Raw genomic sequence first — 24856 nt, 5'->3', positions numbered from 1 at the left:
GTTTCTTGAACTATTCGTTCTTCACTCTAACACAGAAGAAACATTTTCTTCAGATCTAGGTTTCTGATAAAAACATTAGATTGCTATGCAAGAATGCAATAGTAAAAGTAATAAAATCTTTAAAAAGCTACGACAGATATTAGCAACACATGGATACATTAAGTCTATAATTTAATTGACTGGCAAGTTATAGTTCTGCCCTTTCTCTGCAATAAATATTTGAGGAGTTCACATCCAACCTCTAATTGAAGCCTTCAGGACCTGAACCGAAATTTCTTATTTAAAACAGTTCAGGACACAAATTATTACTTCTGCTTAAAGGAGAGAAAAATTTGAAAAAACTCCATGACCAAAAATTGCATCTGAAACTGGGAGGATGTGACAGCAATAGAGCAATGCTGGCCACACAACTTATTTGGAATTCTATACAACCCAATTCCTACAAGTTTAGTTGCAGTTTATTCCCACTGCAGCAGCTGTACTTTAGAAACTTTTTTATTTTCCTTCAGCCTGTCTGTGCTTTTGTTTGTATGTTTTATAAACATCTGTTGATATCATTCTCTTATTATAAGATCACCTTCATCCATATTACTTTCCAATTTAGTGCCTTGAGATTTTTTCATTTTACAAAGAGCTGAAACTTTCTAGACTCTTGATCTGTAAATGTTATGAAACCACACAAGAGCAGTTCTTCAGAACGCTCTACCCAGATAACCTTTTTGTTCCATTTTACTGAGTTTGCAACTTCATAGCCAGTTCAGAATCAAATAGAAGCTAACAGAAAAATAACCTGCCTTGAGGCATTAACAGCAGAGCTAATACTTTTAACAAATGCTAAGAGTAGACTGGCAGTTTAATTATATGGCAGTTTGTAGATGTAGCACACAGCCCTAGTTTATTAACAATTTGTTACTGTGCTGAAAGGAAAGATGCACAGACAAAATAGCAGGTGTATGTAGCAGGGATGCATACTCTGTTCATGTGACATATTAAGAACCACACTTTCACAAGCAATTTATTTGTCACACACCAGTGTACTTAGCAATAGGGCACAACAGTTAATCATAACACTGAGCTGCTGTCTCAAACAATACAGCTATCGCAGTGCCACACAGAAATTCACACAAGAAACTTCAACCCATTTTGCCACACTGCAGAAAAGGGCTTGTTCGCTCAAGTTTCCAGCTGTGACTGTACTATAATCTTCTATACAAATACTCCTGTTTGAATGGTAATGTACTTGAGGCGGTGACGCTTTCCTTCTCTTACTGGTATATACAGACATGAGTGCCATGTGTCTGTAATACCAGCCATCACTCTCAGTGCCCATCTGGTTTCGATTGCTTTTATGCCTTCTTGGAATCAGAAAAATATTAAGACTTTCAGATATAGCTATATAGAGAGAAATACTTGTGTGCATGCATGTGTGTACATATATCCCAGAACAGAAGGGGGAGAAACAGGAGAGTTAATTCAGCTACAGTATGTCAAAGCTCACCCTTTTACAAATGTTTCAAACACAATGAGTTAAATCCAATCTGAAGTAATTTTATGCCTTAGCTCCCCAATGAAGCAAAGTCTTCTCTTTGAGCCCTCTTACATTTTTTATCCCTTAGAGCCTTTAACATGTGCTTTTTGTATCTACTTCCCTGTATTTAATTTTAAAAATAATTAATTCTGAATATTTTGGGGGATCTTCATCGCCAAATCTCTAGCATTGGGTATTCTCAGAGAGGAACAGTGCAATCACTAGTTCCACCTGGTCGATCTTTTCAGGGGGAATTTCAGGTGTTTTTTCCCCCCATCTCCTAAATCACATTACAAATGTGACACTAAGTCTAGAATTCACTTACCTGTCTTCTTAGGGCATTTTGCTCTAAGGATATTGTTAGCATGTCCGGATTCCCAGGATTCACAATGTTTCTTGTTCCACAGACACCGTATCCCTGGACGAGCATTTTTACACAGCTCTTCATCCCTGAACGCTTCACAGTTTGGAGGCTTGTACACCAGAATGTCATTCAAAAGAACACTTGAAAAACCCCCAAATATGTACATGGACCTATTAGGGAAAAGCAAGTAAATATAACTGCTATTGCAGTTAGAGCTACATTCTCTTGATTTCTTCAGCTGCCTTGGTATACAATAAAAAAATAACGGGTAATATTATAAAAAACATTCTTCACCTCTTTCTAATAAAGACTCTGTCAGTGGTTCCATTATAAAGATTGATAAGTTTTCAATGTATTCCTCCATGGAAGTTTAGACTAACAAAAAAATTGCTCAGAGCACGCTGTGCTATTAGTGAGTGACACATACGAAATGTCTGGAAAGAAGGAAGAAGAGCTATGGAGGAAACTACTCATTTTTGGAGCTAGAAAATGAGAATGGTGTGAAATAATAGGCTGCAGGAAACGAGAACATTTTTCTTCAGTAAGATTTAGAAGATGGACAGTAATAACTGGCAGAGGGATATTTCTTTTGGGTAACATTTCCAGTATGGTAGCTGCTGACATCAGAACCACCAGGCAAGACTTCAGACCTTACCCTTCTCATGCAAAATTAAGAACAGCCTCAGTTAAAAGATAACAAGGAAGAACCTGTACCTCTGTGGTACCATATACTCTTAAACCAGAATCGATCATACAGTTACCAGTATTAGAAATGTTTGGAGAGTATTTTCTATTGCACTTTTTTGTACATAAAACCCAACTCAATAAACCCATTCAGTTCAGGGGAGAAGGAAAAAAGCCATTTTCACCTTGAATCTAAATCACTTAAAGTGACAGTTCTCAAAGTACCAGGCATAGCTTAGATGTCTTAACACAAATTAGAATGAAAAACTACCAGCTCCTGAATTCATTCATTCCAAGCAATTTTCTCTTAATAAAGTAACCTGTTAATTGACTCATTTCAAGTGCTCTGTGTAGAGTTACACCTTGCTGCTACTTTTGTTAAAATCCAGTAAACTTTTATAGTACTACTTACCACCTCCATTAATTCTCACCCATACAATATCCGTATGTGGACGACCTGCAAGTTGCCCACACAAACTTCAATACTGGGTTTATTAGGGTGCTGATTAATGTGGAAGCGGAATGATCAGTAGTACCCAGCATGGCACAGTCACCTTACTGCTGCAGATAACAGATATAGCCATTTGGCAACTAGCAGTAGTGAAACTCACAAGCAAAACAGCTGCAATTTCTTTAGGCCCGACTACAGTTTCCTACAGCTTTTCCATTTCAACTTTGGAATTTGGGGTGAGGGAAGCAGAGTTCAGCCACCAAATCCAGCAAACTCCAGATCCACTCTAGCTTCTGTTTCTAGATGATGAAGCTGTACTGAGCTCCTCAGCAAAAGACATGAAAGTATGCTACATTTTAGAGAGGGCAGGTAACATACTTAATATAGTCTAGATTGTTGAAGGCTTTTTTCCCTGCGAGTGGTTAATGAAGATCAGTTTATCAGCAACTTCAAAATCTTGCTTTTTCCAAGCAAGTTTTAGTTACATTGTTTCAATTTTATGATTGTAGAAGAATGAGGAATTCTAGCACATGGCAAAGACAAAAAGATTTGCCCCATTATATCTGTGAGGATTATAGCTGGTACTGAATTTCAAAGTCCCTGCAGTTCACCACACTGAGGAAGCATCTCTACACTAGAAGGTTCATGTAAAGTGCCACTGGACGGATTTCACAGCGTGTCAAATTGATAATTAGTGTACTGATTACCTAAGAAAAAGTCGCCAGTGAGCACAACATCTCCTGCTAACAAATTACATCAGCTGTATATCTTTGACCCATAATTCACATAGGTATAATTTCAGCCACAGTTTTTATTATTCAGAAAAACAGTCAGGAAAGTTTTAAATACACTTCATTTACCCATTACTGACAACGGCAGTGTGACCAAATCTGTTGACATCTCGATGCAGATTCGGTTTTGGTAAAATCTTCCATTCATCACAAGCTGAAAGACAAAATGAAAGCATATGAAATCGTATGCTTATATCATATTATAAAATAATTTCAAAAGTTTTCAGCAAATTTTATCCAAAATGGATTTTATCAGACGGTCTTCTATATTTTAAGTATCAACTAAATTTATTGCCTATTTACCCCCCTTTCCCAAGGGATCAGTGCAGGTAACACTTGCTGTCTCCACTGCTAAAACAGACCATCTATACCTCCTGACCTTCAAATGTTATTAACAGGCTTTCAGTACCTACTAGTCTCATGAACGCTGAAAATAAAATTTCTAATGTATTTAAAACCAGCATTCAATATTAGATTCTAGATTCTTTTAATGGTTTTGTAAAATCAGCAGGAACACACAGACTTTTTTTTCTGCTGTCACTAAGTGAAAGCTAAGCTGTTGTGGTTTGGTTTCTTCCGATACCTGATTTATTCTCGTGTTTAAATATATTATTTTTTAGAATTCATGGGTCCTTCTAAAGTTTTTATTTACAGTGATATACACTTATCAATGTATATCACACATCAGTAATACACACTCAGTCCTTCACGCACTCCACAATACCATTTCATAATTTTTGGTCCTTCTTTTTCTTTTTAACTGGTCATTCAATTTTTAGGTGGGTCCTCCCTTTTAAAGGATTATCTGACGGAATTTCTGGAGAAAGGGTTAAGACACAAAGATTCTAGATGCTTCCAGACGCTGAATGGTTTGTGCACGATGTAGTCACTAGTTCTGAGTAAGTCTAATAACTATATTTGCATTGCTCAAGACTAAATCAACAGGTACTCCTTTTTGATGCATGTATTGAGCAAGTGCTCCAAGAACCAATCCTCAACACTTACCTATAGTGGCATTTATCAAGGACAGAGGACACTCACAGAAGTGCCCTTTATTATATAATTCTCTGCCTTCTCAGCCCATTTCAACACCCACACTAGCAACCACTGCCACCACTGGCCCCAAGTGAATGGTAATAATGCCCCAACAACCCCTGGCATCAAGTTAGCCAAAGGACTTCCATTCAGATCCATTTCATTGTGCACCAGTGGTAGTAAACTTACTTTTTTCATAAGTGCTTTAAGATAAACTACCTCCCCTCCAGCAGTGCAGCCCATCTCATTATCCTCTTACTTTTGGTATCTCAATTTAAGTGCACTCCTAATTACTTTAACCAAGTATTTGTGATTAATTTTATGTTAACTGTTCAAGCATATTTTAGTACTGCTGTAAGAGCATTCACAAATACATGGTTATGGTATGGCTTCATTTTTCTGTCCCAACTGGGGTTTTAGTTCTTTGGAGCAATTATTTTCTACTTGAACTTTACTGACTTGAAGTATTCAGCTCCTCCCATAGTAGATATGGAACACCTACAGATTGAAAGTTCAAGGAAACACCTTTAAAATAAAGCAAATTAAGTACTCTTCTACAGAGCACGCAAAGCATTTCTGAGATTTGCCATCATAACAGATTTTGGAGACAGGTAGGGTAAACTTCCAGGAAAACCATCCTATCAGACAGAGTACTACAGTTTTCTCATTAAGAAAACAACCAAACATAAGTCTGTTATACACACGAAAGATTAAATCCAAAGTTGCAAGGAGAGAAGCTCTGCACAGCTAGTACCACAAAGAAGCAGAAGTGTCCTGTAAGAGACCAATGGTCAGAAAAGGTTGCTGGCACACAGCAGGACTGTGGGCATCACATCTGAAACTGTACTTACTGCTCCCAGGGTCTTAATGCCACTATTAGACAGGTTGATTTTTAACCTAATATTCCTGAATTCACTTACCTATAAGATTTCAATGACAGTCATCTTCAAATAAGGTTTATTTACTGAATTTTAAAGTTTGGAACAATTTATGCAAGTTATAAATATGGTTAAAACCTAAAGAAATCTCACCAGACCACATCCAGGTCACATTTCATAGACAACTACTTAAAGTTAATTAAAAAACAAACAAGCAAAAATAATCACAAACCTAAGACCCTCCATCCCCAGCTTCAAAACAACAAAAACAGATATTAGAAAATCCAGGAGCAACAAATCGTCCTCCAGGCTGGAGTCAAGCAGAGCCAAAGTCACTAACTGCTGGCTACACTAGTCCTGTTCTCATTCCCGCTGCCAGAACGGTTTATCTCTTGCTCTTCTAATGCTGAAAATGACTCACAGCAGCACTCTGCCTGGTTAGCATCCTGTTAGCATACCATGATGAAACAGCTGGGTGCAAGGTCACACATGGCTACAGGAAAAACTGGAGTAATACGCCACTACTTTGACTTGGGCTTCCACAGAACCACAGGCTGAGCCCATGAATAGTCAGAGACAGTGTGTCTGACAGATAAATAACTACATCATCTTATAAACTGCAGAAAAGAAACTAAGAGCTCATTATTACCAGAGTAACATAGATGGTCCAAACAGCAATAATTTCAACATTATTTACTGAACTTGGAATAAATTTAGCGTTTTGAAGAAAAGAATAGTAAGTTCAATTCACTGTCTTATAGGATCAGCAAATCCCCAAAATCTTGCCATCTGCTGAACTATTTTCTGCCACTATCACTGTTAACGTTACATTATCATAAAATTATGGTATTAATTCACTTCATCTTTCACAATTATTCTTTTCCTAATTGTCCCTACGTAAATAGAAAGGTAGAAGTACATGCAAGCCAGAGATGTTGCTCTTAAAACAGTTCCAACAGAAGAGATCACAATACTAAAACAACAATTACTTATGATCACAAGCTTCAGTTGAAGATAGTATTAAACATTAAAGCTGTATGCTCTCCATATCATAGTATAAAATTGACATTTGATGCCTCCAAGGTGTTTAAATGCAATATTATTTATTGGAAATAACCGGTCAAATATAGTTAAATACATTTATATTTCAAGAAAACAGTTCCATTTTAAAAGCTCTAAAAAGAAAACATTTTAAAGCTACAACCAACCAGCAAAATCTTGCTGTTATACTGTAAAATCAAGTTCTTGCTGTTGTAAATCATTGCATATGATCAGAAACAGTATGCTTTAGCTGCTGTGCCTCTGACGGTAAAAGAAATATTTTTTAAAAGCCCACACTAAATTTTCATCTGATCTTGGAAAGTGTATTTTATATTTTTACAAACACACATACAAATACATATTGTTTTCTGTACTTAGAAATTTATTTAAGAAAAAGTGGGATTTAATGCCAAAGGAAAACCATAAAATCATAATAAAGGCCGGTTTTGAGATAAGAAACCTTTGAGGGCTGGAGACATAATAATTCCTTTCTTGCTGATGGTATTTGTCAAACTGGCAGGTCTTTTCAATAGAGTACAAGAAAAAAAGGGGGAGGGAAGCACGTTACAAATAGCCTTCCCTCTTATCTCCTCCTAGCCTTATTAATGACTACTGAACACTGAACGGAGCACTGTGCAAGAATAATACTGTTGCTCTGCTTTAAATTCCTGGTCTGATTTTCCCTGTAAAGATTGGATAACACAAAATACACAGAGTTAACCAACTGATTTTTTAGTGGGTTATGGTAAAGAATCAAACAATTTGTCCACGCCCCTTCATCTTCAGACTTCACTTGAACGTTTCAAAGTATCCAAATGTCCAGACCCACCATACAGTTCTAAATAGTAAGTGACAAACACCAAACACGGTGTGAGTTTCAACATCAGTTATCGCTGTTTCAACCTTCTGTGCATTTATTTATTGTATTAAGTCTAATAGAGATGGTAAACTCTGTGGAGTACAGAATAAAATGCTTTCCTCTGTAAAATGTCACACAATCTTAAGGTATTATACAGATAGCGAGTGGAAGATACAGGAATTGGTTGTATTTACTGTTGTCTCTGTACATATTTGGGTATAACATGTAGCACAGGGAAGCATATACTGCTTTTTTTATACTTAGTAACAGAAACAGTTACTAAGTATATGAAGAAGTGATACTATGTAGTCAAAACTGATTACCAGAATTTTTAGTCACTGCAAAGTACAAAGAGGAATACTGGAGTTTTTTCTTCCTATTAGCAAGGATTCTGCTTCAAGAGCTGGTCCTACCACATTATATCATTATTAAAAAGAACAGACTCATACTCCACCCTAGTCTATCAGAAGTGACTCTGAGACTGAATTGACCAACCACACAAATTAATTACACAATGAAGCACACCACAAAAACCCACCAGATTTGAAGTGATCCAGCTGATGCTGGCAGAGAAAAAAAAAAAACCTGGTTGAACTTATACGGGGTAGGGTGCTCCAGGTTTCACACTGTGACATGATGGGAATCAACAACCTCTACTTTGTCCAGCCACATACATCCTTTCTATCTACATGCTACCACCATCACTGCGTTACTGTCATCAGCAAAGATGGTCATTTTATAGAAAAGTTCTAATTGTTGCAACATTAAGGACAATTTCAGAGAGCCGAAACTCAGATGGGAATGTAAACTGTCTACATGGGACAAAGACATGGAGCAAGAGTCTATTAGAATTCACTGAAGCACAGTTAAGGCTCCATTGCTCAGGTCACTAAAAATAAACCCAGTTACAGTAATACAAAGGTACTCTGATAGCATATACAGTAGGGCAAGAAGAATATGCTATACCAGTATAATATATTCATGCATTAGTAGAATGCATCCCATGAATGCATCCATGACTTCATAAGATCACATTTCTAATCAACAGTCACATCGGAAAAATACTTCAATATAGATTCGATTTGAAATATTTAATAATTTCCCAATATGTCACTAAAGGAAAAAACAGGTGAAATCTAGCATCCTAGCTCAATCTGTTAGTCCTGCAAGTCTTGTTGTAAGCAACATTTGCTTTTCAAGACTTATAGCTGAACATACCATTAAAAACCTGTTTAGAAGCAGACAGCAGTATAAAGTTTTCACTTACCATTCACATCTGATTTTGAACAATGTATTACTTAAACACTAGGACAGAACTAGAGCAGACAAGTTAACAGAGCCCCATTAAATATCTTGTCTGAATTACGTTAATACAGCAGTTTCAAAAGTTACACAAGCTGAGCATTAAACTACCTCCAATTTCATTCATTAAAACCTACAAGAACTGCACATCTACAAGTGGTTTTAAAGGTGATTACTCTCCTCTTTCTTCTCCAATTTCTTAAAGTTATAAAGGACACATCAATTATTTTCAACACCTAAAAAGTCTATGAGAACAACCCTGAAAAATCTTGACATCTCACTCCCAAATCTAGAAAATTTTGTAGAGCACATCAAGGAATTGTTCCTGTTACAGAAAAACTATTGCAACTCAGATGAAAAAACTGAAAGGATTGAACAGAAAAGAATCTTATTTATACCTCATCTTCATTTTCTTCCCCCATGCTACAATGCCCAATACCACATGCAAGACTGAACAGGAGCACCGTGCCCACTGAGGATTTGCAGGTGGAACTCTAAGCGATGTGTGATACTCTCCCTGCTGCCTTTAAAGAACAGAAAGGGCTCGTACTTCAAAAATACAATAAAAAGAAAGACTTCTTTTATATATAGTTGGATACTAGCTAGAATAATGATCCAAACTATAGGAGAAAAGGGTTCCATTCTACCCAATAGGATTTAAACCTGCAGCTTTCATCTGAGTAAAGTGCCCTAACTGTTCAAGACAGGTTTAGTGACAACCACTTACTACAGTTGGAGCTATGCTATAAGAAAAGATACATGAAACCACATACTTCAGAGAAATTAATAGGATCGTTTAATTTTAAACTATTTAAATTGATTGGAAATGCCAATGTACACACAAATCTGCTGAATCACACTCTGTAACACCCATAGTGCATCCTTATGTACTACGTAAAATCCAATGTCAGATCATGCTTGTGTGTTCTATTTACAGAGCCTGTAACTGCTCAGTTAATTTGGAGGCCAGACGCCAACCAAAGAGGCTCTATCACTGCCTTTTTAAGCTGGACAGGGGAGAAAATATATATTGAGAGACTCAGGAGTCAAGATAAGGACAGGGAGAGATCACTCTACAATTTGTGTCATGGGCAAAATAGACTCAACACAGAAAAGAGGAAATAAACTGTCTGATACCTTGTACTATACTACACACTCAGTGAAACCAGAGTCACATAACGAGAAGCGCAACCAGATCTTAAAGCATCCTCCCCCCACCCCTCCCTTCCTAGCAAACAACTTTATTCACGATTTTGCTCCCTTCTTCCCCCTGCATTGCGGCATGAGGCAGGGCAGAGAGCTGGGGTTTCGGTCAGTTCCTCGGGAGTTGTTTTCCTCCTTAGCCAGGGGGGCATTCCTCACACTCTTCCCCTGCTCAAGCGTGGGGTCTCACCCACGGGAGACAGTCCTCCACGAACTTCCACATGAATCCTTTCCCACAGGGTTTCAGCTCTTCACCAGCTGCCCCTGTGTGGGTCACTGCTATGGGGTGCAGTCATAAATCACAGAGTGTCTCTAAGTCTCTCAGGCCCAGAATGCTGCAGCCTGGGCCCCCATGGACTCACAAGCCTCTCTCTCCAGCTAACCTGATCCAGTGTAGATCTCTTTCGCCAAGGCTGTAAGTGCTGGCAGAGGCTTGCTCCAGCACAGGTCACAGCATCTTCCATATGTCTCCACCTGCTCCAATGTGGGTCCTCTCCACAGGCTGCAGGTGGGGTCTCTGGTCGCCATCATCTTCCATGGGCTGCAGGAGAACATCTGCTCCACCATGTTCTTCTCCACAGGCTGCAGGGGAATCTTCTCTCTGGTGCCTGGGGCACCTCCTCCCCCGCATTCTTCACTGACTTTGGTACATGCACAGCTTCTTACATCTTCTCACTCCCTTCTCTGGTGACAAAAAGTGGCTGCTTGCTTTTATTTTCCTTTTAAATGTGATTCCCAGACACACTGTGACCATCACTGATGGGCTCGGCCTTGGTCAACGACACCTCTGGCCTTGAGTCAGATAGTGTTTACCCTCTCAGGCCTACAGAGAGCTTCTTGCTGCTTCTTGCAGAAGCCACCCCTGCAGCCCCCTCTCCTACACCAGAACGCAGCTATGCAAAAACTACAACACTCTGTGAGCCAACATTTCTTCCTTTACCGAAGTATGGACACACACTATATTTCTGCTTGGTTCCCCTGCTTTTTGCAATCCTGTACAACTAACTACTATAAACAACTAAAGCACCACAAAAATTAGGTACAAATAACCTATTTCCAAATGCATTCCACACTACATAAATATTTTCTTTACTTGAATAATAAAAATCTCTTTACTTTCAGGAAAACATGAAGGCAAGCATGTTTGAAACAGCACAAATTCAATTTAAACCATAGATCTCACATCTACAGGAGAGGCTATACACATAACAGTGACTCCCCAGGAAGTATTTAAAAAAAAAAAAAACACAATCACCCTGAGCTTTAATAATAGATGGAATAATTATTATGGTTTTGCTCTTCTAATTGTACAGTAATACAGATGTAATTACTACTAGAGACTGCATCAAAAATGCATTTATGATTTAAGTGCTCAGGAACACATAAAGCTTCATCTATCACAGCAGCTGCTTTACTTTTTTGTGACAGCATATTGATAATCCATTTGTAACTCTGGAAGGAAGGATAATTTTAAGAATAGATGGGTTTGCATTGGGGAAAAAAAAGAAGTCTTTACAGATTTAAACTTAATAATTTTGTTGATGAAAAAGACTAGAGTTGAAAATATATTCACAATTTATGAATAAAAAATTATTTTATTAAAAAATACAAGTAATAAACTTGATTAAAAGCTATATGAACAATCTCATGAGATAATCTTGACCTTTTTTTCAAAACAGAAAAGTGTTTTTAAGCTTCATTTGAATACCCCAGAAGAAACTTACTTACACAGTCAGTACTGTCCTTCATAAGCAATTGAATTTGAAATTTCATCTGTAATAAGAACTTGAAATCAAGATGATAACAAGACTTACAAGAGGAACAACACAGAGTATATTACCATATAAAATGTGTGGGTTATTGTTCTTCTTCCATAGATACAAGCAATTCTGAAATACAACTACCACTAGGAGAGTGTGCACAAGCAGCTGCTGTGTTCCAGTGGGTTCGGGTTTTGGCTTTTATGGAGGTTCCCCTGCAGTCATTCTATATACACTTCTATTCTTTTTAAATACTAGTCTCAGTAGTTAGAATCTGTTTCAAATTCTGATTCTTTACATCCACTTAATCCACTTTTTACTGCAAATGTTGCATCTGAACACTCATAAAACATCAACTAAATTGCTTTCCTGATGTCTGATTGGAATAAAAACACAGGAGTTCAGCATGGAGGGAGGGGTGGGATGGACTCCAGTATCATTGTTTTTGCAGTTAAAAAAAATAATTCTAGAAAGGGGTCATCTTAAGCCAGAACTAATACTTCAAAAATATATCCTGAAGTTTCAAAGTACAGATTTCATTTTTTTTTCATTTGCAGCTGGGCTGAAAGCAAGTTCTTCAGCATGCACAGATATGCATTTGTATTTTTATATATCGTAGAATCATAGAATATCCTGAGTTGTAAGGAACCCATAAGGATCAAGTCATTTAATACATATATATAGATAAATACATAGCGTGGTGTGTGTGGGTTATTTTTAATAGTCCTTCTCCAGGTTGAAAATTGAGCTTTCCTTCAGAAAATTAAAACCCCCATGGTCTTCTAACTACCCTTCTGCCCATTTAGAGAAGCTTTCCAATAACGCTATTGCCATACAAAGTGTAAGTCAGATTTACAGATCTATCAGCACTGTAGAATTAATTGAAGGGCAGAATAAGGAAGACAGACACACGACCATTTTTTTAAACCTTTATACCAGATACAAAGACTGAGAATAAAGCTATAATGCTACACACCTCTTCCCAAGCCTGCAGGAAAGAGTAGAGCAACATAGAATTCCCACTCCAAATATGGTTACCAGATATCATCTTGGTCCAAAAAGCTGGTTGTTCGTATAGTCCAGATGACACTGGAGCCTATTCAACAGCTGATTCAAGTATGTTGGTTTTACACAAATTAACGTAAATTTATGTAAAAGCATGTCTTCAAGTTTTCTTAACGTAACCCTTAGTCATGGTCAAAGAATGAGATGTCTTCAATAAGTGGCTTCATTTTGTTGATGAGTATTTTTTAAATTGCAAACTACTTTGCACAGAAGGTTATTTATTTCACTGCTCACAGAATTCAGCCCAGGTATTGAGATATGTACTCACTAGACTAACTTCTGCAAAACAATACTTTTTCCAAACAAAGAGTTTGACTAGAACTTTGTACAATAGAGTGATCACCCTGGTTTCTCTCTGAAGTACATTCTATTCCTTAAACAACTTACATAATTAAATTAATCAAGTATTCAGAAAAAACTCCCCATTACACTACACTAGCTGAACAACTCTACCACCACGTAGGGAGAAAACACATTGGTAACCTTGAGGCCAAAAGTAACCAACTCATGTGATTTTGTTCCTGAAGAAATAAAAAGCACGTTAAACTAATGACAAACTTTGTACCAAGAAGAAAACATAAGCAAAACATCAATAATGATGCATGTCACCCCTCCTCTCTAGTTCTATTACACATTTATTTAAACTAATCTCTGCAGGAGAATCTCAAGTCAGTGGTGATTATCTACTTTCTTCCTACCATGTCTCAGTGTCCCAAAGGTATGCAGTTTTTATATATTACAAAGTAGAGCTAAGGAACTGGGAGAACTCAGAATACAGGTCCTAATATGTATTTTGCCAATTACACAGCAGAGACTAAAGAAGATAATACCCTATTTTGAAAGATGAATCCCTATTAATAGATTACAAGTATGCAGTGAGATTTCAGACAGGCACATCTGTGTTTGTATTAACTGTCATTATTATGTATGATGACTATACAGAAACTGTCCTTTGCATATATAACTCCCTGACTTCCAAAGAACTGTCACAGAACACAGATTTTTCACAAAGCACTGCAAATGTATTTTGTTTTATACACCTATTCAAATTCCTTTTCTACATCACAATACTGCCACAAGTATCTTCCCAAATGCTATAATGGAAGAGTTGAGTAAACATCCCAGGTTAAACAGAAAGGTTACATCTGTACCAGGCAGGATCTCACCAGTTGAGGCCCTTCAGCTTCTTTAAACGTACAGAACAGCTCCCTGTGGCACAGTATTAAAGAGAAGCCATAACCAACACCAGTTAGAAAACTGCAGGTCAACCACAGCATCCAAGACCGAGCCCAGCCATGTCCCTGACCCCATTTCCAAGATTCCTCTTTCAGCATGATATATATAGAAATACCTTGCATGTATGAGGATAACCATTTCTGCATCACTAAGGAGCTGCCAGAGCTACCTGGCAGCAAGCCTGGTGGTAAAATACCCCACAGAGCACAAAAACCCACCGAAGGCCAGGTTTCTAAAGCTCATTTTATGCAGCAGTATGTTTACTGCTACTTAAGTAAACACACCAAACAATATTCAATTATGAAAATCAGGGCATTGTAATAGCTCTTATAACATCTACAGATCTTTGAATCTCCAGCTTTAACAAATATATTAAGATTCAGTAAGTATTTAAAATGGCTGAACTGAGCTCCTGGCTCATGGCACATTTACTGGCTAAAATGCACAGAGTATGACTAAATCCAGTCACCCAGAGGGCACTGATTCCAGAAAAAGAAGGAAAAGCATCAAATCTATCTTAAGCTTTGATAAAATTAATTGCTCTCTGAAGATGCTTATCTCCCTCCATTGACCAGAAGGGGAGTCTGGATTACCAGACAGTATTAGAAACCAACCATTTAAGATAGCTAAACTGAGAATAAGACACATACATACCCTCCAATAGTTATTTGACATTAATATGAAAAACATTAAGTTTTTTCATGGATAATAAAAAGCTGAAGCAATCTATCCATAGGACTGTGTCACATATAACACAAGATATAATCAAAATTACTCTATAGCCTAACTTGAACATAAATAGTATAGGCTCTATCTCCAGTATTCAGCTGGTTTCCAGGCAGCACACATTTTTTACAAGACAGAGCATAGCACTCCATCACTTGCAAGGTATCTAGGAAACGTGATACTGATAGCATCAAGGTTTTGGGGTTGTGGGTTTTTTTTTTACTTCCAAACATTGTTCAAAAACTCATGCTACCAAGTAAATAAAATTCTGAAATACATTCATTATATAATTATTTAATTCTTAGTAAACTAAGTACTTAGAAGTTTTCTGAAAAAAGTATGTCTTTATCTAACGCGTGTTGTAGGATCATGTTTTTGATTTGGTGAAATGAATAATACAGAAGATTAAGTCTGAATTAAAAAAAAATTAAATGAAGATTTGTTTAAGAGTAATTACTACATCTGTTTCTTTTGTAATTTGTCAGCTTGATAACATGGAGAATGTGACTTGCAAGAAAATACAAATACCATATTAAAACCTGTAATCAGCTAAAAAAAAACCCAGAATATTTTTCCACGTTAAAAGAAAGAAACCCCTTACCAAAAACCCACCGAAACCCAAAGAAACCCAACAATCAGCACGCAACATTTTTATGAAGCAGGATAAAAACCTCCTTATGTGTGAAAGTTCAGAAAATTACACTTATTTAGATCCTGGGACTCATCCTATTGCTTCTCAAGCGCACATTCTCCAAATAAATGTAGACCAATAAGTAATATTATCCTCTAAAACGAGAGGGGAGCTCTGCTTCATTAAAAATTTAAACCAGATGTAAAGCAAAGTGGGAACAAAATCAATAGCTCACACCATCAGAGGCCTACAAGAAGCTATAGAACATGTAATAAAAGGATACAGGAAAAGAAAAATTCAATTGTTCTGAAGAGGTGTAATTCGCACACACAGTGAAACTGGCAGGAAATGACACATATATGTTCCATGTACAATGGAACATACAATTTCGTTATAATGTAACAGTTATTTCTGTATGAAAGCAAAGGCATCGCATCGGTATCTATACAGAAAGTCATAAAGAGCTATCAACTATTCCAATAAAAAGGATCATGTCTCCCCCTCCTCTACCACTGCAGTCAGCTGATAAACGCTTGCCAGAAATAGCTCCAAGCGCTATCCACAGGCCATTCTCAACAGGATCATGCAGGAGTCCATTCCCCAGACTCCTCTGACACATTTCCCAGTTTTTAAGCTCCCAGGGCAAGAGACTCTCTGCTTTTTGGCCCAAACAAGACCTGTGTGCTTATATTTGCAGCCTATGCATAAAATATAGATATGAACATTAGGGAAGGGAACACTGTTTATGGTAAGAACAGCAGCAGCAATAAACAAGACAGGGAACAGATTATGGGCTCATTAAATTCCCTTAGATTTATAGCCTCCACAAACCTAGAGGGAGGCTTTTCCGTAACTGCGCAGCTCTAATGGTCAGAACCATTCTACAGATTGAACTCTTACACCCATCTAGTTTTGTCTCAAGACTGTCTTTTACTTTAAACAGTTTTCCTCCACAGAGTATTCTTATCATGTATTTATAAAAAACAATCTCTGCCTGCTCTCAACCACTCTGTTGTGAAATTAAACCCACCACATCCTTTTATCATCTCCTAAAAGCTCCTCATGCTTCAGCCGGCCTTAACACCACTTGTCACTTAGGGCCCTGTTCAAGTTTGTCTTTCTTAAATGTATGTTGCCAAAATGCTACAGAAACACCCAGAGCCTTGAGAGTGTCATTGATGCTTCCTCCTCCTTTTCCTTCGGAGTGAATAGGCTGCTTCTGTAGCCATATACTGCTCCTGACTCTGACACACAAGGCCCTGCCTGACATTTCCTTCAGTTTGTAAGGGAAAATCCTGGTCGTTTCTTAAGCGTATGACATGTACCTTGTTCCTCTAAACATTTTCTGACGTCAACCGTCACTTCCAACCATCTCATTCTCCCTGACAGTCCCACCTCCTCCCACCTGACCATCACCACAGTTCTGCAGGGTTCTTTTGTCACCAGCTGCTTCCACTTTTGAACTCAGGTAACTGGGAATGAATTCTGTATTTTGACATTTTTACTGCATACCAGCCAGCTTCGGTGCTTCAGAAGAATATTTTTCTTTTTTCAACAACACCCTTTTGTCCCATGAAACTAATCCCAAATAATTCAATGGCTTCCATTGCACTGTTGTCCCCAGAAACATAGTTCACCCTTAATGTAATGATGAAAACGCCTTCCATTGTCTCTTACTACCCCAATTCATTTCAAGTAGTCATCCCATTAGTCTATATTGTGGAATATCCCCCAGAATTTTCCTCCCATTCACCAAGACTGCTCATGGCAGACTGCATGACTCCTCCTGCCTTGCCTTTCAGACTGCTGCCTACCTTGGCTTTGCCACTTTGATTCTCAACCCAGGCCCATTGTGATGCTTTGATATAAGCACTGAGCAATGCATTTTCCAAACTGCTACCAGTTCCAAGCCTTGTTAGGAACCTCTTGGGTGTTACTTATGGGGAATTTTTTGCATGTTTGTTTGGTGGTTGTTGTGGGTTTTTTTGGTTTTTTGGGAATTTTTTTTTTTTTTTTTTTTTTTTACATTCCAGCATCGTATTTCATTAGTACTATGTAGATATTTGGTATGAAAAATAAATGAACACTTGGAAGGAATAACCACTGGAGTCTCTGTTCAACACATGTTCGTAACGCTAACTCTTGCAATTCATGTAGTAACACTCCTGCTATTCACATTATACGTTTTAGACACTTTCATAAATTTATCATTTTAGCTTCTATACTGTGCCCAACAAACAAAAAACTGTCACAGACCAGCAGCATGATTTTACTTTTACAATATAAATTATGAAAAGCTTGAAGTTGTTTGGGATCAAGACTTTAAAGGCTCATATTAGCTGTACTTGAAAAAGCAATGCTGTGATATTTAAAACTCCAATGAGAACGATACAATGCAATACATACCTATATCATATGCAAGAAAGTCAGCAGAGAAGCACTTTGCGCCATTGCTCAGGGAAGTATCATTATGGGTGTTTCCGCCAAAAATGAGCATAGCTCCATTGATTAAGACAGCTGAATGAAGATACCTTGCAAAGCCACTCTCTTTCAAAATAGTCCTGCAAAATGTAAAATAGAATGCGTATGAAAAAAATCTATATAAACACATCTAGATAACATATTGAATTAAACAATTTAAAGTACAAGGAAAACACTAATCATACTTACTGAGTAGTAGCTTTTAAATATATTCTGATTGGTTTTAAGATTATGAAACTTCTCATGTTAAAACAAATATATTTAGCAATCATTTAAAACATTATGTTCTTTTTTAAATTAAGATTCAATTTATCAAGTAACATACCAAAAGTAAATTGTCATGTTTACATTAATTCTGAATAATGATATGGTAAATTTTATTCAAATCTGAATGAAAATCCATTCATATTATTTATTTCTATCTTTTTATATTCTTAGCCACGTTGGTTGTTTGCTGAAGAAGTGCAATAAAGAATTCTTGAAAAGGCTAAAAGAATCTGCAGACCATCCTAAGCACTGGAAAAGAAAAAGTATTTCTTTTTTCTCTTACTAACTGAATACTCAGACCTGGAAAAGAAATGGTAGAACTGATTCTAGTTAGGATAAAAAACAGCTGTACTGCTTCATAAATATATTCAGGGCCGCAGATTCAAACATACAGAATTTCAGTAGCAAAAACATAGTCCACACATACTGAGCCTTTGATATCTTCTCATTCATTTCAGCCTGTGTCTGTGCAGTTTGCCTCATGCCAGAGTAATAACATGAGCCCAACAGCAGCCAAGAGCTATCAATACTACAGTTTTAAAGTGGCAGGTGTGGGGCTAGTAGAGACAACAGAATACAAAGTTGATTTAATCACAGCAAATAGATCTTACCAAGAGAGTGAGTAACCAATTGTGGGGTTTGCCAGCCTGATCTAGTTAAGACCACCAGCTGTAGACATGTATATGAAGAGCTGATTAAATTGCCAATACAGACTATTATTTACATTCTCTTAATAACCTTTTATGTGTCTCAGTAATCTAACAGTTCACAAGGTTGGACTCTCACTTTCACTTCCTTCAAACCCACAGTACACCCACCAATGTGCTTCTTGTGGGGTTTTAATTTTTTTTTCTGTTAAGCAACTTGCATTTTTGTTGTCTGTTTCTGATTGAAATACATTAAAATCAGAGTGTGCTTTTCTAACCAGGACTTTAGCTTGGTACAGAATACTTACAGTACCTATCCAGAAAAGCAACTCATGAGTTAGCAACATACATAATTAGAAGTGACAAGGAAACAGAAGACAGTGCTATTTTTAACAGTTATTTTCAACTAGTAATGGAGGAATATTGCTGCTATGAGTTGCAAGAACACTAAGAACACAACCTTATCCATTCGGCTATAGATTTTTTTGTCTTTTGTTTAGCAGTTTTCCACAGCTCCTACCTCCCAATTTACATTAATTGCTATACACTAGACTCTGTCTTGATTACCCTGCTTTGCAGCTGTCTACAAATAGTTGTGTTGATCACTAAAGGCCTAAAGAGCCTCTCTGTTTCTCTGTTCCAGAGAAACCTAAGGACTGTCTCTTCCCTACAGAGGATAGCATAGCAATACCCAGAGATTTTCTTTGGGCTACTCACTGTTCTGAGTTGTAGTCACCCAACTGTACTGCACCAGCCCTGGTCCCCACACTTTACAGATGGGGCTTTTTCCCTAATTTTTCATATTGTGTCCTGATAACAGTAGCTTTTCCCCCAAGGTTCAGCAGAAATAGAAGTGTAATACCGATCAAGTTTGTTAATTTGGCCATGATTTTCACTATTCATCAGCATCACTGATGAGGGCAATCTTCAGAATCTTCACATATCAACCCCCCCATGCAAATTATGTGAGAGTCTCAGGACAGTGTACACTGAATTCATTATTAATGCACATACACGTGTATCTGCAAACATTAGTCCACATTAACTAGAGCAATGCCAAGCACTGCCTACAGCAGCAGGATTCTATAATGGTAACAGAAATACCCAGGAGCCAGCAGGTGCTTCCACTGTTTCAGGCCATTATCTAAGCCCAGCATCACATGTACCCCCAATTGCCAACTGCAGTGATATGCAAGTAATGCAAAGCAGTGTGGGTATTACACACACTGTAGTTCTGCATCGTGTATATGAAATAATGCTCACACTAGGAGTTCAGATATCGCCCACGCACATTCCAAGAAACATAAAGCTTATGCCTAATTGATATGAAGACATGAAAATCCCACATGCCACTGAATAAAACAAATAATCAGCTTTGCATCCCAAGACTTAGTGAAACATATGGACCTCAGCCAGATCAGACAGAGCAACAGAGAGTGTGTGAGAGAGAAAAACAGACAGGACAAGCAAACGCAAGTGTTAGAAGAGGTACATCGGTATGAGAAAGCCACGGTGATTCCACCTCTTCCTCGTACCCCAACCTGGTCAGTTCAGCTTCCACTGCCTCACTGAGCACTTTGAACACTGACTATAAGATGCCACAGATACAATAGAGAAATATATTTTATTCCTATATAAGTGTCATAACCCCATCCTTCCAGCCAGCTTTCAGTCCCCCAGCACAATTGACTTCCAGTGAAATATTCATGAAATGAATCGAAGAGATAAAGCCTCCACAAGCTGCAGAGAATGCCATATGAGTATAGACAGAAGCAGTCACCATTGGTTTTCATATGAATACAGAATAAAAATATTTTATTATTATATTGTTGATCAGACCTTCGAAGGATACAGTATCACTTTGTTCCAAGAATGGGGTATAACGAGAGAGAATTAAAATTCCAGCAGTTAACAATACGTTACATGGTACAATAAATTCTTGTAAATAAGGTTCCCAAGTACCATGAGTTAATGGCATTCAAAAAATCAAGAACCTTGGTGAAATCAACCCCACGTTTCCCACATTTGAGAGAAAAGTCTTATGTGCCAAAACTAAACTATTAGTTCTCAACAGAAATATTAAATTACCAGAATAAAACGTTCCAAGAAAGAGATTATTTGAGATCAAGAACTATAAAGTAAGAAAAAAACATTTAAGGTCACTTGCTATAGATAACATAAGTAGCATTCATAAGTTACAATAACCTTGAGAGATGAGGAATTGACAAAAATCAAAACACCAAGAACATTAATAACTACAGATCCCTATACAATTCCAGGAATCTTCTCTCTAATTTCTGAGCAAAGTTCTTAGATTTCTCTACTTATTTATATAACAAGTACTTGAAAGTGCATCAGAGCTATACTCATTCCAGGTGAAAACAGTACACGTGTACTGTTCCTGTGTGCTGGTTATGTCTATGTAAAAGAACCTTTTCTTACTTTGTAGAACACGTGCAAAGCTTCCTCCCTGCTGCTCCTTCAAAGTGTAGATCCACTAATCCAACGGCTAAAGTCTAATCCCTCACCACATTCTTCCATTCTGTTGCAGAGAACATACTGTTCTGCAATATGCTAAGATAGATGCCGTGATTTTACCAGAACCTTATTCTACACCTATGTTTTCTTTTTCAGTAACAAATAATTTAGTTTCCAGCATTCGTGTTCAAGGCCAGGTTGGATGGGGCCCTGGGTAACCTTGTGTAGATCCAGGCCTGAGGTTGGTGGCCCTGCCTGTGGCAGGGGGGTTGGAGCTCTGTGATCCTTGGGGTCCCTTCCAACCCATGACATTCTATGATTCTAAATACTTACCACGTCCGAGTATTAACTTCATATCTGTAAAGATCATCCACCAATCCATATTTATTGCCAGGTAGTGCTTTGTATCCACCATGGACATAAACAGATTTTGTCAGCTCATCATAGACGCTAGTATGGCCATAGCCACCTTGCACAATTGCTCCTTTTGTTTCTGGTACGAGCCAAGAATTAGACCCTGAAACAGATGTACAAGAGACATGTTTAAGGCTTACTAATGCTAACACACAATACTCAGTTTTAAGCATAGAAAATCATTTTCACTATAATTCTAAGCATAGCAAGAACTAGGGACTTGTTTTAAGGAGTAATTACATACCAACATATCAAAATATCTGCAATCAGATAATGTTATTAGACTATTATCTGCCATTCTTAATTAAATTGCAAATACATCATTGTTACAGGTGCCAGCAGTATTTCATACTCTCCCACGTGTCAGTTCAGCACACACAAAACCAAAAGAAGCCCAAACCTTCTGGAATACATGAAATTAACAGTTACGATTAATTCCCTATCAACTGTAACATCGTCCCACCAGACCTAGCTGATGTGAATTCATTTCTCCAGCTACATCAGCTGCACTAGGAATGTAAGGTACCTCAAAGTACAGATGGATATAGATAGCCTCTTTGCTAGTAAACTGTAAAATTGAGATCAAAGCTGCTTCAACTACTGTTTCTAGTTATTTAACTGCAACTATACCTACTCAGTTGCTGAAAACCCACAAAAGGATAATTTGATAGCAGCTCATTAAACTGGCACTTAAATTCACATTTTACATCACACCATTAATAAATGCAGAGAGACACCAAATAAAACCATTCACAATAGCTGTTATAACTGAAGAATAAAACACAATTGGAAACTATTTTACTGTAACAATAAAAAAGACAGCAAGGTTAAGTGACATCCTGTTGCCTGTGGCCCTGAAATTTCCATCTTTCCCCCTCCATCTTCCTAGCTGAAGCCACAAAAAGAGCAAGCCAGAAGGTATGTCCTGGAGAAGCCAGCCTATTCAAACCAGCCTGTGATGATTATGCAGCCAGCTTTATGGATGTGAAATGGAAAAAATAATTCACTTACAGCCTCTTGAAGACTATGTCAGAAAAGAAAGCGTGGCCAAGAACATCCAAAACCTAAATTGGCTTCTATTATAAAGTTACTTATCCAAGGCTAGCACACAACACCACACACCTTGCTTCATCTAAAAGACAGTATAAATTCCCTTTCAATTTTTATCTGATATTATGTAGGTAGTTTAAGATTACCACTTGTTCCTCCAGATTCTTCTGTTTAGTGAGAAGACCCATGACTTGCAGTTATTACTGTTGCTATTCGACTTGCATTAAATGCTTTCCAGGTAGTGCCTCTATGAGCAACTTTTTTTTTCAATAATGAGTGCTTAAAGCAAGTTATAAAATATAGATTAAACTGGAAGACTTGTGCTAATTTTTTGTGCTTATGAATGCTGATATTTGTGCAATACATTATATCTGACACAGTAATTTACATTATTTATATGCAGTGCAATGTAACTAGTATTTTATTACAGTCTCTAGGCAGATATTATCAAGCTATTAAGAACTGCAACTCTGAACACAAATATCAAATTTGTACCAATAACACTGTATTTCACACATGTATTACCTTGCTAACAAATAGATTTACTTGTTACAATTCATGTAAAAACGCAGGTGAGGAGTAAACCTGCAGATACATTTTTAACAGCAACACCATCCTCATTTGCCACTTAAACAGTGTTATCAGTCTAAGGGTTGGCATATATACTTTTAAGGGAAAAAAATTACTATTTCTCCACATAAGTTTGCACAATAGTGTTGATCATACACATAATACAATATTTTGCATTTATATTTGACTGGTTAATGCAACAAATTCCATAGCTTTACACGACTTGGGCAGAAACATGAAGAGCTGCTCCATATGCTATGGACACCTGCCTACATTTGAGAAAGGAGCTCCAGCAACATCTTTCTGGAATAAAAGTCAAAAGCAGTATTACAGTTTCTCTTATTTCCCATTCTGAAATTTAGTTGAGCTGCCTAAATTTTGAATACTGAAAAGTATATATGGAGTTTTGATCTATTTCACACTTCTTCAACGTCTTGAATATTGCATCAGTCAGCCAAAAATACACTTCTGTCTGCATTTAAAGACATCACTGTGCATACGATCTGCCTTTTTCTTAAAAAAACAAAAAAACCTACCCACAACAAAACCAATTCACTGATAAGGAACTTCACCTATCTTTTTTTGAAACAGAGATGCAATTTTTAATTCAAGGTGTTTACACCACAACTCAAATATTTAAGGAGTTCGCACACTTTCTATCATTAGATCAGATGAAGTACTCAATTGACCGAATCAGTCATGCAAAATGCTGCAGCCTCAACGGCTGAAAAAGCCAAATACAGAAAGAGCTCCACAAACAAACAAGCTAGAAATAAGGAAATAGGATTGTTTTCACTTCCCAGATTTCATTTTTTAAGTCTAATAGCCAGTGTAAAAATAAAATCAAATGAATTTTAGAAAAGAAAAAAAATGGAAAAAAACCATTCCAGTAATAGGAGCTTCTAGTTTTCATTTATAATTTGACATTTTTCATCAACATCTGGGCAATCTTCCAGAGAACTCTACCATGTAAAGTTTTTCTCAAAATGCTTAGACAAGTCACTGATAACTTCAGATAATTAAATCTGTCAAATCCAAAACAACTGGACACAGTTACATGCTGCAGTTCTCTGGGCACCTTTGTCCAAGAGACTCACACAGTTCATGGACAGCTTCACCACTACCGTTTTGAAGAGACAGATCTAGTGAAAGGGAAAAAAAAAGGCATCCCCAAAAACATGTAAACAGGAAAACAAATTACAGCTGAGAGAGAAGCAAAACTCATTAATTCAATGTACTGAAACTGGGGGCATGACTCCATTCCAAACCTCTGACAGACATGGCAAGTGAAATTGCAGGCCCAGTAGCAAGCTTTTTCAACAAAGCTGGTTAGATATTACCAAAGACCCACAACCTCAGGGCTGACACTACAGACAACATCTGGACAATTACAGA

General features: G+C 37.3%; 1 protein-coding gene across 1 annotated transcript in view; it reads right to left on the bottom strand.

The window, feature by feature from the left end:
- ATRNL1 (attractin like 1) overlaps positions 1-24856 on the bottom strand; it is a gene marked incomplete at both ends in the record, with an annotated part of 499083 nt that overhangs the window by 394128 nt on the left and 80099 nt on the right. The window contains 4 exons of the mRNA XM_084265269.1: positions 1854-2062; positions 3888-3972; positions 17961-18115; positions 21761-21944. Of these exons, the coding sequence (XP_084121395.1) occupies positions 1854-2062; positions 3888-3972; positions 17961-18115; positions 21761-21944 (633 nt within the window). The remainder of the gene's footprint in view (positions 1-1853; positions 2063-3887; positions 3973-17960; positions 18116-21760; positions 21945-24856) is intronic.

The sequence above is a fragment of the Gallinula chloropus genome, assembly GCF_964237585.1.
Source record: "Gallinula chloropus genome assembly, chromosome: 5".
NCBI classification, from domain to species: Eukaryota; Metazoa; Chordata; class Aves; order Gruiformes; family Rallidae; genus Gallinula; species Gallinula chloropus.
The sequence above is the reverse complement of the archived record's forward strand: the minus strand, read 5'-3'. Positions and strand labels throughout refer to the sequence as shown.